This window comes from Coturnix japonica, chromosome 7 (assembly GCF_054131305.1).
Source record: "Coturnix japonica strain WE chromosome 7, WE-NBRP24, whole genome shotgun sequence".
NCBI classification, from domain to species: domain Eukaryota; kingdom Metazoa; phylum Chordata; class Aves; order Galliformes; family Phasianidae; genus Coturnix; species Coturnix japonica.
The window spans coordinates 23,769,973-23,786,580 of record NC_140669.1 but is presented as its reverse complement, the minus strand read 5'-3'; the positions used below and the strand labels follow the sequence as shown (position 1 = coordinate 23,786,580).

Below are 16,608 nucleotides of genomic sequence, written 5' to 3'. Positions count from 1 at the left end.
AGAGCACTGCTGGCAAGCACCAGTTTACCCTCCTATCACATTTCAGCAAAATGAAATAGCTCCTATATTTGAACAATCAATTTGATAAATAGATATCCCATGTTTTCAATACAAATCGAAGTCAGGTTGTAAACCTATATCCTATTGCTTCTGCCAGTGAGGGGTGTAGTGCGGGTATAGCACTGAGAGGTAACAGTAGTATTACATGTGATGTTTTGGTTCTTTTATAAAGCTATATACAGGCATTACAAAGCATAAAAACTATTATTATTTTTGGTACCTTCAAAGAAAATAGAATACTTTTTAAAATTAGTTTGAAGTCTTTTGCCCCTTGCACAAGGATTTGCACAGATATTTGACATAAGAATGAAAATGAGGCTTTCATGTAACTTCCAAGAAAGATCTCTATCTTCCCATAACATAAAAACACATGTGGAAAATTAGATAAGCTAATGAAAATTATTAAAGAACTTTATTTGATTGATTTGAACTATTACAACGTTGAGCTGTAACACAGCTACCAAGTGTCAGACATTGGAGTCCCTGAAGTCTGATTAGCAGACTACAGCTGATGAAACTAGGGCTTACTCCACATACCTGAGAAACACATTGAAAACCTGTGAAGCTTCAGCACCCTCCCAATCTCTAATGGCTACAAAAAAGGAGAGCTTGTTAAGTGGCATTTAAGGCCACCTCCACAATCAATGGACACTCCCAACGTAAAAAAAATACATATATACAATCAATCTATTTATTTTTAAAGTAAACTAAACTTCACAGCCTCTTCATATTTCCAGATTATAAATTGGAAAGTAGATGAAAGAAGCTGAAATATCTCACCCTCACCAAGAGGTCATCAAAACTGCGATGGACACAAGTTGTTACCTAAATCCTCTTATACAAGAATTCCATCGTGGGGAAAAGTCCTTCAGTTCCACTGTCAGAATTTAATAAGTTACCCACAGCATCCCAAACCTGCTCATATTCCTTGTGCAATCAATACAGGTCTCTTAGCATTATAAAACTGGCTTCTTCATATGCTGGAAGCCAATCTTGTCTAGCTGGTAAAGGAGTGCCACAAAGCACTCAATTGAGGAAAAAAAATAAAAATCCATCACTGGTACAAACTAAAGCTCTGACCATCTTGTGGTTTGCACTTCTCACATGAACTGCTCCAACCAAACCCTCATGTCTGGTAAAGAGCAGAAGGCACAATCTTACTGAGTTAGTTATCCTGACTGTATAGTTGGCTACGCAGATATGAAGACGGCATCATCTGAACTAAGAGACAAAGCAGATAAATCTAACTTCAGAGCAAGAAATAGCTTGCTTTAAGAAGTTATCATTCCAAACTACCTGAAGCGGATGAACAAGAAACGTTCATTACAGTTAATACATTTCAGTAAGTAGTCCAGCAGCTTTGAAGCTGCAGAGAAAGACCTGAGCATAGGCCCCTCTCCAGCAGCCCTTGAGAGCAATTGCCATAGTTGTTTTGGGAACAGGCAGATGTTATACATCTTCATCCTCTTTCTCTAAGAAGTCGCTCAAGGTATTGTCATCTACAGGTACTGATAAGTACTCCACACCATCAGCTCCCTGAGAAAAGATACACAACATACATTCCGTTAACACTGGTGCATAGTGCAATGCAAGCCATTAGATAGCACTGCAACACTTACTCTGAATACCTGCAGCCAGGATGAGAGCTGGCAAGCATTGTGACTGACTACACACTGCTAAGTCCAAGCACATTTCCCTAGAGCAACACTTGAAAAGCACAAATACTGAAAAAATGCAAAGCTTCTGGCGGGCTGTGCTATTGTATCATTACACACCTCCTCAACACCATATTCTCACATCTACCATTGCTACACTGCCTCATTATTAGGACTCTATACTCTTCTGCCATGCAAATACAGGTAACATTCAATCACACCGTCAGGCTCCAACATCCATTACATCTCCAAGTCTTCAGGAAGTTGTGTTCTACAGAGACCCGTAAGTTGCTGAGTTAACTAAACCACACTGTTGTTGTTTTGATTTGGTTGTGTGTTTTTTGTTTGTTTCTATAGCTCCTGTACTCATGAAGGGTGCTCACTGATTGAGGTTATGGAAAGAGCTGCTATTACAAAATTTCAGCACTTTGCTAGTGCCCAGATGCTTCAAAATGCAAAGCCTCACTGTGAGCCACACACTTGCATCTTAGGTATGCTCTTACAGAATAGAGCAGCTTTTTGTTTGACATAACTGAACCCCCAGAATTACTGTCTTTCCATAACTCACCCGCTTGGTCCGAATGAGCTTGTGGTCCCTGAATTCTGTCAGCTGTGCCCTGAGCGTTAGGTCACTGTTTACAAGGAAGGCCTCTCGACACTGCTGGTAGAAGTCTTGGAAAGAGAGGCCTGGAGACAGAGACGGTGAGAACAAGGATCTGAAATGGTAAGTTTGCCCCATTTTTCCATGTCTAACTGTGAACTTTTTTCCCTACGCACAAATGTTGCTTTGGTTTACACCACAATGTTTATGGCAACAACATCACTTCAAGTACTCAGCCAAGTTAATATTCAGTAATCAACAGAAAACAGTTGATTTAACATTCCAGACACACTGCCTGCCTAATAGAATTTCAATGGCACTTCCCAACAAAACACATCTCTCAATTTCCAACTGCTCCACCTCACTTCCATCTTTCTGCACCATTAACATGCTGCTCATCCTCTGCAGCATCCGTTAAGACCATGACAGTGCATTCCACATGGACCCTAGAAAGCAGGGACACTTTAGAGATTACTCGGGAACAGCATGGAAACCAAATCTCCTGTTTTTCCCCGGTTCATGAAGCACTACTATTGTGCAAGCTCATATTCTCCCTTGATTTTAATTCTGTAGCCCCACAGTCACCCCAGTGGTCCCAATAATGTCTAAACATGAAAGCAGACAACATTAAGAGAAGGCTAGAATGAAGCTAGTCTATCCAGCAGCAATAGACAGACAATCTATACTACCAAGACTCACTGAACCAACAAGTACAGGTCTTTTTTTGCTCATGATGAAACCCATACACTGAAAGTCAGTGCCACTGTGACTGAGCTAGCAATGCCATCCCAAACAGGTGAGGTAACAGTAGGTATGCACCTGAGTAAGATGCGTTGTCCTTGTTCTCCAGCTGGTACTGAGCAAGCAGTCTGAATATTCCCCTAAGCAGAGGGATGAGAAGGGGAAATCCAAAGGAAAAAAAAAACAAACATTAGCAAATACTAATTTATCTTTTATTACAAGGACTCATGTAGTTGCTGGCTAAAGCTTGCTTCCATTTAAAGTAATCAAACACATGAAAGCTAGGTCCCATCATTTTCATCTTGAAAACTGCTGTCAGAAAACAGGGATTGCCTCCTGGTAGGTGTATGCTTAACAGTTAACACAGAAGTCCGGAGTAACCTAATGAAGACTAGATTCTCAGCAGGTTCTACTGTGAAGTCTATCAGTGTCTTACCTGGCATTGGGAGTGAGGCTGCGCAAGACATGTGTTAGGGAGCTCAAAGCCAAAGATCCAGATTGCTGTACTAACAGTGAGTTTTCATAAGATGTTTCTTCTACATAAGGACTAAATGTGGTCGTCTCATACCAAAGCCAATTGTAGAGGCTTTGCTTTGCCTGATCCCACACTACACAGAGAGGAAAAAGAACAGACAGAAGTTGGAGGGTTAGCTTTTTTGGGGATATTAAATGAGCAATATTATAATATACTTAGATCTACTGCAGTATTTGAGGAAAAAAAAGTATGCTTGTGAAATTCACAGTACATGCAAGACAACCCTCTGCAATGGAAAATCTGCACACATCCTCTTTTCATACCAGCCTCATGGATACGCTGTATATTGTTCCAGAATCAGCAGTAGGAAAAGCATTTTTGATAAAATTGTTTAGATGTAGTGACAGATCTGGCATCCAATCTCCATTTCAGTAAGTCACTAAATAAAAGAGTGCCACAGGCTTCGAGGTTTTTTTCTTTTTGTGAACATTCTTTTTTTCTTGCTCTCGTGGTGCTTTTTTTTTTTCTTATACTATAATCAGAGACTGGTAGTTCTTAGCATCTTTATACAACTTGGGTTGCAAAAGGCCACAGTTCCAATCAGGGCTTCCAGCCACTTCAACCATACATACATCACCAGGTCTATTTTGCACACCAAGAGTAATCTGTGAGCTTATGAAACATGCGCTGCAGGCCCACAGTAGAATGCAGATTCTACATCAGGCCCAAGAGGACTCACTGAGAGGAGCATTGATGTGATCGATAGAGGCAATGAGGTAGATGCTAGGCAGAGAGGATAACTGTGCAAGGATCTGCTGACTTCTTTCTCCTCTCAACATCTGGCTGTCCAGGTTATGAATGAGGACATAGAGCTCTAAAGATGAATCTGCAAGGTCAGAAAAAACAGCACAGAACTGATCAAAGAAACCGTACACAAAGCAGCTTCCCATCCCCAGTGCAGTCTAGGACAAGTCCGTTCCATCCGGCTCAACATTTACCACCCCAGTATCAAATGACTTTCCTTGTACAGCTTACTTTGATTCCTGTACCACACTCTCTATTTCAGAGCAACTAAAATGCTTTCTCTCAATTCATTTTATTTCCATTTTTATCACAGCTGCTTTTCTTCCTGCAACTAAAGTTTTTATTTAAAACAAAACAAAACTTTCCATTTCCTCAGAGTATTACCAGGGATTGTCCTTTTCGCCATGGTCTTCAGCCCTGAGATTCAGGTCATTCAAATGTATTTCAGGAGAGAAATCTAAACACAGTTTATTCAGCTGCTTTTGAGTTACAGGACTAGGATCCTTAAGCCCCTTCTCACAGAACAGAAACACATTTTCTATACAGGACTGGATTCACAGCAAGATAACTTAATTAGAAATCTTTCCCTCTGAGCACTCAAAGAAACTTATAAAGACTTAGCTTGGATAATGTAAATAGTAGATGTTAAGATTTCCAACTTAGCTTGTTGCTGCTGTACTCAGTCCCAGGAAACAGCTTTTTCCTGTTTCTCCAGAAACAGTTCTGGAGGAAAAGTCAGTTCTTGTGCACAAGAATAAATACTTTACTGCTAATGGAAACCAAGAGTTCCTCAGAATCTCAGCCAGATCAACTGTAATACATGCATGAGACTGATCTATGCTGATTCAAGTGGGTACTGCTGTTCATCAGTTAATCTTCTTCATTTAGTCCCATCAAAAGCATTAACGTAAGGATGAAGAATGAAGTGTACACTTTTTAACATGTTTGTCCTACAAAACTAGGATTCCACAGCAATACCCCATGTATGCATAAGCAGTACAACCTATATATAAAGAGAATTCAGCAGGCATTTAGTGTGTCAGCACCCATTTAACTTCGATTAGAAAGACATTTCTAAACTGACACTTTTGTCTTTTATTTCACCTTACTGTCAGCATTTACATATGTTAAAATTACACTACTATTCCTCTAAGCAACGTACATGACAAACCCTAATTCAGCCTATTCTGAAATTTATGGAATGTCCCTTCCCTGATACCATAATTTTCCAGAGGAGCCCAAGGGACTTGGGATCAACCAATAAATGCCATTCAAACTGTTTGCAAGTTCTTCATGCTGCTCATTTCAGAGAGGTCTATATCAGGTCCTCAAGCACTGACTAAGATGCTTGACCATCTTCCCTCATACAACTACAATTTAGCTAATCCATATTCCATCATAAAACAGGCTACAGAAATACATGTAAAGAGGCACCATGATAAACACAAAATAGATGAGCATTTTTGTTTGCCAAACGGCTGAATAGCCTCTGGCTTAACAGAACACTCACACCCTCCTCCCTCCTTTTCTACAGAATTCTGTGTGTTAAACACTGACAGCTTGGAATCACCTACATATTTATTCCTGGTCATCAGTAGTGGCATAAACTATAAGACAAGAAAACACTAGCTACAACAGACTAAGAAACCGGCACATATAAAAATAAAGACCAAAGAAAATGTCCAGGTTTTCCTAACATTAAACCATGTCTACTGTTTACATGTTAAAAAAAAGAATTCATTTTACCTTCTTTAAATCTATTCATGATGAATTCAAGTTGATCAAGTGGGCTGCGGAAAGTTCCTATATGGTCCAATACCTCCTCTGTGATAGAGTTGAGAACCTAAAACAAAAAACAGCAGTCATCACCGCCCCTTCTGAAGTGCTCTGGCACTGAAGGACCTAGTGCAGAAAATCTGAAAGTTAGTCCTTGACTGTCGTGACAGAGATACTGTGATTTTTACCATAAGTTTCCCCAAACAGTCGAAATAAACATAAAAACCCTGCAACTACTTCTTAAACTATGACATAAATTAACCCTTCAGACTGAGGAATACTTTACCAATAAGGATCACAGCATTTCTTTTGAAAATGCAATGGTTCATTCCTTTGAGCTCTTAAAATAGATAGGAATTGTCCTTCACTCAGGAGTCTGCTGCTACAGGATGTAGGAAGCTTTCCTTAACATTTTACAGTCTTTAGAAGTATCTGTAAGACACAGTGGTTAGATAAAAACAAGCTTTTCTCACACTTACAGATTTCACAGTGATGCTGGGGAAGTATCCATTAACCACAAGGTGAACAGAATCCTGGAGCATAGATGTACGAAACTTCTCTAGCAAATCATGTTTCGAGCCAAGTCCATAAAGCACGATATTAAAACCCAAGCTGAAGAGAACAAACATGCTAAATAATAATAATAATAAAAGTACAACTCTATACATCCCTATTATCATTAAGCAAAATGATCTATTGCAATCTTGTCTCAAAGTTATGTTTCTAGGGAATGTCAGCTTCAGGCTTAACTTCAGCTCAAAGATGTCTTTTCCAACCCTAACAATTCTATGATTCTATTCTATCATTCTGTAAGGAGAGTTGCAAGAAATCTGATTTATGGTACACACATTCTGGTTAAAGTAGTCTTTTAGCAGACTGGAGTCCCAGAGATTTAGTGAAATATCTATGCAAAATGATATGATTGCCTGAGAAAGATACTAGAACTGCATCTTCAACATAATGAAGACTAACAAACATTCAGTCCTTCAACATGTGATAGCATTAAATGTTTACTATGGGTCACAGTCACTACAAGATCTTTTTGAGGAACAGGAAAAACATCACCTTGACTAGAAGTAACAGTCAGGTCACCCAAAAAGTACTGAACAAAGGTAAGTTGTTCAACAGCTGTCACTGACTTCAGTGTCACATATGGATGTGTTTCTTTCATTGTGATGCATACATCCACAGGATGCTGCTGACACGAGGGTAAAATTTACTGGCAGTGTCTGTTTGTTAGACATCTTCAGTGGTTCTCACTGGATACTTACTGTAATTGCAGCATCCACTTTGAAAACAGGGACTCATATTGCTGGTTTAAGTCTTTAATTTCAGCAGCATAGGCAAGGGGAGATTTTTGCAGAAGGTCATGCAATGTTTGCTGTGTTGAAAAAGAGTAATTCAAAGCTGAGAAAAACAGGATGTATGCCTGGAGTCTTTATAAATATCCCTCTAGTATGCTAGGGTTTTCACCAATGGTGCACACAATTCATGTTTCTCTATGTAATTCCCTGCGAGGACTAAGCATAGTTTTTCTACCTTATTAGGGGAAATAGTAAACAGACTAGGACTAGAAATGAGATCTATGCCACTACTGCACCATGTTTTACCTTTTCCTGCTGAGTACAGGAAAACCACTACAGAAACACGGACATGCTCAGAACTTAAAAGAGCATCAAGCAATGCACTAGGAAAATACCAACATCACAACCTTGTTCACAGGAACAAGGACTCCAGTCAACATGCTTAGCAATGGTTCATATGTTTGTGTCTGCAAAAGAATGTTCATTAATATCATCATAGAAAATAAATAGAAACATGGCAGAAAGGAAATAATTCGAAGCTGGTAGCTAAATATCAAGAACCTATGGATTATCTCAGCTTTAGAAACATGCTGAGAAGTTGCTGTTTGATCAGCACAGTAACATAACAAATTATATCATGTCTACACTGACCTCCCTTTCTCTTCAATTTTAACAGCCCTGCTGTTCATGCAGTAGAGAGTTTACTCTGGACAGAACACAATAGGCAGCTGCAATGTATCTATCAAACACAAAATATCGAGAGACAGAACTGCCACACTTTTCTTTAGCGCCATCAAGAGATCTAAACCTGAAAGCCTTGATTTTGCTCTGGAGCTTTTACGAAAGAACTTGTTAAGAATCTAGACATTTACTCTGGGAAGCAATTCCAGATGACACCTTTGAAAAGCAAGATAGAAACAAAAACACAGTCACTGACACAAGAGTAATTAATATATTTTGCAAGCTTCCCTGGCATCTTTATGTACTTGTCTCTCTAAGGTCCAATTGCTTACTTTGAACTGGCTGTAGAAGCAGCATATACAGGGGGGAGAAGGAACAACAAACCAGTAGTTCAGGCATATTTAGACAGCTTATTTCTTTTAGGAACTCAAAGGAGATAAAGTTGTGATTCAAAACTAAGTGATAACATTTAGAGCTGTCCCAGTCCTGCACAGGGCTCAACTCCAAAATACACAGATGAAAAGGACTCCATTTCCTCTACATGTAAACAAGACCAATTATTCAATTGAAAAAATGCTTGTTTGGCAACAATTTTTTACAGCAGGCCTCTACAACTCTGCTTCTCCTCCAAAATCAATTTTTAACCTTTTCTAGTAACCGCAGCTTTCAACTATCTGCTCACCTGATAACACCTTCTCCCTTCACTTCTCCTTCTGTCTTAAATCCAAACAGCTTGGCAATAGCCCACTGGCGCTATTCCTGATCAGAGCAAGGAGGCATAAGGCAGGTACGATGCTTGAAATGCTACCTAACCCCTGCCTAAATCAGTGCTACCACCAAGAATTTCATTAGCAGTTAAACTGAAAATAGCAACATCAGGCAGTTTTGATGGGGGAAATATTCAAAGAAATCAAAAGCTCTGTTACTTGTGTGATTTGCTCTCAAGTGTACCTGATCCAATCTTTTCCTCCGTAACTTCTGTAGTGTTCGGTCTGAAGTGAGAACTTTGGAACTACTGTGAGCTTCAAAGTATTCCTCTGCGATGTTGTTCTAAAAAAAGGAACAGGAAGATCAGCCACACCTTTGCTATCAATTTCCCCCTTGCCTCTTGCATCCATGAGCGTGTCTGAAGGTGAACAGTAAAAGTCATCTTCTGCATTTCTATTAATCCTTACTCTATATATGGTCTCTACAGTAGCATTCTGCCAAAGCTAACCCGTTCAGATGGTTCTTTTCCTGAGATAAAAATAGAACACACTGTGGGAGGATCCACTGTGCTGGAAGGAAATAAAAGAAAGCTGAATACCAAGCCAGAAAATAAAGCGTGATTCTTCTGGTACAACAGGAGTCAATTTCCTCATCATTTCTCAACACAAGGTATCCTCCTTCACAGAAATCTTAGACCTTCTCATTTTGCAGGTAGTATGTCTGTATTAGCCCACAGGCCCACACAATGTCCATCTAGTAGAGATTGCTCACAAATACAGCAAAAGCCAACACATTTGGTTTGATTTGAAATGACCATCATCCTGAAGTGTGTCCACTAGCAGCACATTTTTACTGAACATCCCCTCACTCTTCCTGGCTCAGAGGTGTTTTCTGCACACTCACCACACTGTCTTTTTTTTTGGTTACGGTTTTCCTAGAAGGAGGCGTAGATACAGCCTTAGATTTTGCTGGTGTCTTCTGATGTGACAGAACAGTGCTGACTTCTTTCTGGGCTTCTTCTACCTCCTCCTCTTCTGAGCAGGAAGCAGAATATTCACTCTCACTTTCTAATTGAGCATCCGTAGCTAGGGGAGAAATTTAATGTTAAAAGCAATCAATGAATTCTTACACACAACACATTGTGCACACACACACACTTGCTCTCTCATACATTCTCCAGATGGTTTTCAAGCACATAATACCTAAGCATATTTCAGAGAAAAGTAAAAACAAAGCTTAAGAGGAGCGCAAACGCACAACCATTTTGTTCCTAGTTTTCAACTCAGAAATTGTTTAGAAAAGCTCTGCCCATTGATACCTACTAAGAAACATAATCCCATCCTAAAAAGGGAATGAACACAGACAATCCATTTCCTTATTTCTCTTAGTAGCTCTACATAAGCTCTCTACAAATGCCAATCATGCAATCTGGGCTTCTTCTAGTTCACGCTCTGCCAAAAAGGTTTTAAAAACCTCTCCTCTCAGCCTGAGCACTTGTAGCTAACCAGTTACTGAAAAAAGTTACCATAAGCAATTGTTGCAAAGTGAAGTGTCAATACAGGGAGTATTACTCAGATTTTTGCCTCTTCTGATCACATCTCTGAAGCTCAGCAATGGGGCGCTTCTAACTCTTCTACCCTATTCCTGCGCAGCAAACTGTATGGAAAGTTCCATGCAGACTTCCCTTAGGGATGTTTCTATTCACTCTGCAGGATCAAGCAGATTGCTTTAGTCTGGCCACTGATACAGGGCAAAGCCCATAAGCAGGTGAAACACCCTCCTGTGAACATAGTGCCTCACTGATTATGGAAGCTAACTACAAAGCTCCATCATTACCTGCTAGTCTCTTTCGGAGCCTGTAAGGTGTGGTAGACACAAATTCCTTCTTTTTAGTCTGTATTAGCAGAAAAATGAAAAAAAAAAGAAAAAAGAAACACATGCATTAGAAGAAATCACACATAGCTCCCCAAAACAGCCTTTCACCAAGCAAGGAGTAGAATCAGGTTTGATTTCCAAGCTATTTCAGCCCACAAGAAACTGGGAGAGCAGAAGCAGTAAGTCTGGAGAGTTTCCATTCACAGCTAGAGAGAAGCAGGATCAGGTTCCAAAAAGGGTTTAATTTTTTTAACTAACATCCCAGGATAAGGAGCATAAAACTACAAAATCTTTAAGCAAGATGCCAACTTCAGCCCCTTAGCAAGAGTCAAACAGCAGACAAATTGGAAATGCTTCTGCTTCCCTGGGCAGTCATTTATCTTCTACATCACACTGTGTACTTAGGATCATTTGGAAGTCAATTATGAAAGCAACAGAGCCTAAAAGGAGTATAGAAAAAGGAATCTGAGCTGTGCAGGCTCACAACATTGTAGTGGTACACATTCCTTATGGACGTACAAAGTATGCGCCTGGCAAAGACACCAGGTCAGCTTTGCAATGCTTATGAAATATCCTTGTTAATCTAGTCAAAGCAGATGTAGCATCATGAAGCAGTAAATGTGGCACCCCAAAGCAACATCTCTTACAGGCATCTCCCATCCAGGAACTCCATTCTACAAAAAGCACTGCCCACGTGTCTAGAGTGATGCTATGCTGTTTCAAGAACTCAGCTATTTTACAACAGCTTTCTAACCACAACTGGTATGTGTATACTGTATGTCCCCATGGAATCACAAAAGACGACATCAACTTTTGGGATATCTTTCCTAGTATGACAGTGTATGTGGTTGGTTGTTTTTTGTTGTTTTTTTAAATAAGCAAAGGATAAATTAAGAAATGAACCAGCATCACCATTCTTAAGTTCTTGTTCTAAGAGCACTGCTAACTTTATATCTTAGGTTGTTTCTTCCTTTGATAAGAAAGTGGAAAGCTATGAGCTTAACTGCATGTTAAGACATTGTCTAACACCCTCATCTGTGCAATGGAAGGAAAGTCTCCCCCCATGCTAATTAAGCTGACAAATTCACTGACTAGTAGAGATTCTCAGTTCCACAGCCGCAATGAGTGGCAGTTCTGGTTCTCACTTAAGATACCCCTGCCCACTTAGACTAGAAGACAACTGTAAGGTGGGTGAGCCTTTAAGGGTCTTTACTTTCCAGAACTGCAGTAATTTATCAGTTCAGGTTTTAGAAGTATTTTGGGGGAATATAATAAATGAATCAACTGAGTATCAAAACTCACCTGCTGCTGAACTTGGTTTGAACTTGAACGTTCTGCAAGGCAAGAAACAGCACAGTTCAGAGTACTGCATATCTTCAGAGGCACAAGATGCTCTATTAGAAACAGGCATCCACTGTTCAAAGGTACAGTACACCAGAATATCAGCTCCCTGAGTCGTACAAGGGAAGTTATTAGGCCCCCACGGGCAGGCAAGGAGAGAACAAAGACAGTAAATGTTATGACAACAGAAGGCAACTCTCAATTTGGTCAAAGCTGTGGGAGGCCCTCAGCAGGAGGGGACTGACACTGAAAAAGTAGCTAAATGTCCCCAGCACTAAGGGCAGACTCCGAGCACAAGGTAACACACTTGCCAACCTTGACCTGCAATGGCAATGACTTTTTTGCACCTTCATTTCAAGCCCTCAGTGATGACAGGGAGAAAACTATATAATAAATTATGAAGTACCCCATTTTCAGCTGAGATAGTTAACTTTCTTCCTAGTAGCTGGTATGGCATCATGCTTTTGATTTAAAACAAGAATAATGTTGATAGCACACTGATGTTTTAGCTGTCATTGAGCAGTGCTTACACTAAAGACTTTTGAGCTTCTCACACTGCACTGCCAGTGAGGGGCTAGGAGCACACAAGGAGAGAACAGCACCAGTATGGCTGACTCAAAGAAGCCAAAGGGATGTTCCATAACACATGATGCCATGACGGATAATAGAGCTTGGGCAGAGGGAAGAGATGGCTGGGGTGGACATTGGTCAGCATATGGCAAGTAATAGCACTGTGCATCACTTACTCCATATATTCTTTTATCATCATCATCCTTATTATTTTTTCCCTCATATTTTTCTGTTCTAATTGTCATTCTCTCAGCCCACGGGTTTTACCTTCTCTTTCCCATCCCACTGAGGGGGAGTGAACAAATGCATGTGTGGTGCTTAGAGGCCTGCCAAGTTAAGCCACAACAGATATGACACATGAACGTGCACACAATGCCACTCACAACCCATCCAGTGCTCAACACATCAGCCCAGCTCATTCATTCAAGTCCAGTCAGCTGTGTTGAACACAAAATTGTCACTTGTGATAGCAACAGATGAGCAAGAAGTTCATTTCCCCTGCACCAGCAGGACAGAATATAAGGTGCAACAGACAAGTGAACAAAAGGCCACACCAATTCAGCCTACGTTAAATTGACCAAAACTCTCAGCATCTGCTTCACCATGCAAAGAAGAACCTGCTCACTCAGCTTCAGTTCCTCATAGCATCATATACTTACTGCTGCTTTGAGGGGTTTTGGTTGTCTTCTTAGGGCACTCAGAGGAATCAGGTACAACAGTCTGTCCCGGTGTCTGTGCTAGTTCAGAGGCTGTAGGACATGGAAGGGAAAGAAGTTTCATATGCCAGATACAAAATTTCCAATTCAGATTTGTCAGCAATGGAGCCATGCATCACAAAAAAAGTCTAAGTTTCAACTTCCTAGCTACTTCAGAAAGTGTACAAGATATGTTTTTTTCTAGCCCTAAAAATCAACGTAACACCAGACAGAAATTTTCAAAACCCAAATTCCTCACTTAATTCATTTCAAAGTACTGCTTTAGGCAACGACAGGGCAAGCTTTGCTTCCTGGGGTACCGCATATCTTCAAAATTAGAGAAATGCTCTGTTACGCCCACTCAGTTCTTTAGCACTGCTTGACTGAACACAGCAGAGCAGCAGGTAGAGCAAACACATCAGTGTCCCAGGAGGCAGGTTCTTGTATTCTGCTGACCTCTTTCCACTAATCAAGCTGAAGCTGAATCACTGACCTGAATATGGAATGACCCCACAACAGTCCACCAATAAATACAGTCTCTTACTGTACTCTTGCCTAACAAGTTACAATTATTTATCTTCATATCTGTCTAGCTCAGTTTCAACAGTGTTTAGCCATCTCTGATGTCTGAAACCCATCCTTCCATCTGAAACCAACCCTTCAGTCAACTCCAAGTCCCAATTCCAGCTGCTAGATTAAAATAATCAGCAGCTCAGTTACAAGGTGTCTCCTGCAATGGGAAGTCACTGATCCATCACCACGTACCAGGAGTGTTCAGCGGTATGGGTAAGGAACTCTGGGAAGTAGTTTTCAAACTGGGCTGCAGCTCCAGGAGGGAACACTAAGGAAACGTACACTGCTACAGAGGTGTGAGAAACAAACTTTCTTGAGACACAGCAGAAGCCCAGAGGAAGATAAAGAGAAATGGAAACAACAAATTTTGTATCATGGAAGGAAATTCCTTCTCTTCCGCAGAATATAACAGTAGCTGTGAAAACCAAACACAGCTGGAGTTCAGGTGGTATTGGGCAAACAAAGGACTCTTCACATGAAAAGAAGAAATATAGAGGCACAACGGCCCAAACATCTTATTTGGGCCAGAAGAGCCCACTCTCTTCATCACAGCTTGCTCTAACAATTAGCCCAGCAAGCACACTGACAGACACTTTGTGCAGGAGAAATCCCCTCCCAGAAAGCTAACGCTGCCTTTTGGGTTGTTGTTTGTTGGTTTAAAGTCTTTGTTGCGTTACTAGTTATTCTCACACATCCTTAGAAGATACAAAAATAAAAGCCCTGCCATCCTTTGGCACATAGACACAAACTCTTCTCAGAGCATTAACACACTTCTAGCATTTATTTATTAAGTATCTCTTAGTCCCACCATGCCTTTGCTTTGCCCTAGTGCTGAGCTTCTGTTTCCAAGGGAAACTAATTCAGAGCAGGATAAAAGCTACTGGAATAGTGCAAACACATAACTTGAATGAAGATATAGATCACATTAATAGAGATACTCAAAATGATCACAGACAGAGCAAGATGGAAGAAGAAAGAGGAAAACATACCCAGCTCTGCCATTTTGTTGGAGCGTTTGGGAGTCTGAAATGTGTAAACTTCGCCACCACCTACAGCTGAGCCATTCGTCATTGATTCTGTGGATAGAAAAGTTACTTGTAACTGCTTTAAAAGCACTAGTTCACTCCCAACCCATGGAATAGCAAAGGCGATGATTTATTGTTGGGCTCAAGTGACCCTTCTCGCTGCAGGTGCTATGAAATCAGGATCATAAAACCAGTTCTAGAAATCATTATCACCTCCCTCTGCTACCACAAGCACAGCTAGTACTGGTTGGTCCACAGCAGCAATTTCATAAACATCGTGCAACTTTCTGAGACAAAAAGCATCCCCCAAAATAACACACACGTTCCCTGTGCCCAAGGTACCTTTGTCACATACTCCTAGAACAGCAACATAGTCCTTCTCCTCCAGGACCTCCTGAGCTTCATCATCTGAGACAGCCTCAAGGTTCTTTACAAATCCCTTCATATTGACTATCAGCTGACTTTTGCCTTTCTGAACTTTAACACCTGCAATTGCAACAAAAGATTCTATTAAAAACGAAAGCTGTTATTCCATTACCTCTAGTGCAGTACTATGCAGCTGCCCCGCTTTGCAGACCAAGATATAGCTGTGCAAACACAAGACAAAACCAACTTGCTGCTAACGAGCAGCAGTTCCGCACCAGGGCGGTGAGCTGCAGCAGAGCAGCGTGCCCGTCCTTTAGCACGAAGCCGATACACGTTTCCCAGCTGCAATCAATCGCAGCACGCACAGCTGAGGGCACGGAGCGGAGCAGCCCGAGGGGAGGGCGGGTGGAGGCCTCTCCCCGCCGGCACCATCCCGGCTGTACCTGCATCGTCAGCGATGTGTCTCAGCACGTCCTCGTCGGGCACGAACTTGACCCGCAGCCCGCCGCTCCCACACTCCAAGCTCATGGCGGGCGCCCGGCGAGCACCGCCACCTCACACACGTGGGTGGAGCCGCCCGGCCGCCAGGCGGCGCTGCCCGTGGCAGGGCCCGACCTACAGGCCTCGGCCGCCCGTCTGTGCTCTGGCCCTCAGCGCACCCAGCGCGGGGAAGGACCGCACCGAGCCCAGGCGGGTCAACGCGCCGCCCAGCACCCAGCACTGAGAGCGGCGGGACGGAGCGGAGCGACCACACCGCGGGCACCGCCGGCTGCCTTTGAGTGACACGAACCACAGCCAATCCGCGACACAGACACCTCCCAGTGGCGGGAGAGGCGAGGAGGCGGGACTTCCGCTGGCACTCACCGGCCCTTATAAAAGGCCGCTCGGTTACAGAAACCAAACAGTTTCAGCTCCAGTTCTGTTCAGAAACAGCACAATATTTATTTAACATCTTTATATATTTATATATATATATATAATTATTTTTTATTTTTCTGCATTGCAGATTGTGTCGAGTTTTATACATCTGTATTTACAACGATTTAAAATAATTCTATTTCATCTCTGGCGGGTTTATTTACAGAGTCGATAGTAACTACAGTTCACATTTCAACAACAGTCAAACAGCATTAACCAGTTCAGTAAGACAGCAAGAGAACGGCTGACATGCACCAATAACACAGCTCTGCTACGCGCCATCGGGTCACACTGAGGATCTGCCTGGTCCCAGGCTACAGGACATCACACGCGGGACGTGCTCATGCTCCTTCTATGACAAGAGATAGAGCACGGCGTGTTAGAGTAGTACAAATCCTCAGCTCAATTCAGAGCAACACACCTGGTCGTGACAGGAAAAG

The 16,608-nt window shown here is 41.6% G+C and overlaps 2 protein-coding genes across 4 annotated transcripts in view; both read right to left on the bottom strand.

Annotated features, from left to right (window-relative positions):
- Positions 1–445: 445 nt before the first annotated feature.
- On the bottom strand, positions 446–16,031 carry ORC2 (origin recognition complex subunit 2). Of its 3 annotated transcripts, none has more exons than XR_014948077.1 (16): positions 15,694–16,031; positions 15,227–15,370; positions 14,849–14,935; positions 13,251–13,340; positions 11,983–12,014; positions 10,642–10,699; positions 9,709–9,890; positions 9,049–9,147; positions 7,384–7,493; positions 6,592–6,724; positions 6,083–6,179; positions 4,272–4,418; positions 3,494–3,665; positions 3,136–3,197; positions 2,284–2,431; positions 446–1,596 (listed from the first exon to the last, which is right to left on the bottom strand). XR_014948077.1 is itself a non-coding variant. In XM_085552732.1 (16 exons), exons 1-16 carry the CDS (start codon positions 15,776–15,778, stop codon positions 1,510–1,512), a joined length of 1,704 nt encoding a protein of 567 aa, XP_085408858.1. In that variant the 5' UTR covers positions 15,779–16,031; the 3' UTR covers positions 446–1,509. The 3 variants fall into 3 exon arrangements, 1 of the variants encoding a protein (XP_085408858.1); XR_014948078.1 differs by lacking the exon at positions 6,592–6,724 and adding an exon at positions 6,399–6,544 and having other exon boundaries at positions 2,284–2,402; XM_085552732.1 differs by having other exon boundaries at positions 2,284–2,402.
- The window catches only part of HYCC2 (hyccin PI4KA lipid kinase complex subunit 2), a 51,659-nt gene continuing 51,070 nt past the window's right edge, over positions 16,020–16,608 (bottom strand). Inside the window, exon 14 of the mRNA XM_085552728.1 lies at positions 16,020–16,169. Coding sequence (XP_085408854.1) covers positions 16,111–16,169 — 59 coding nt within the window. The 3' untranslated portion in view covers positions 16,020–16,110. The remainder of the gene's footprint in view (positions 16,170–16,608) is intronic.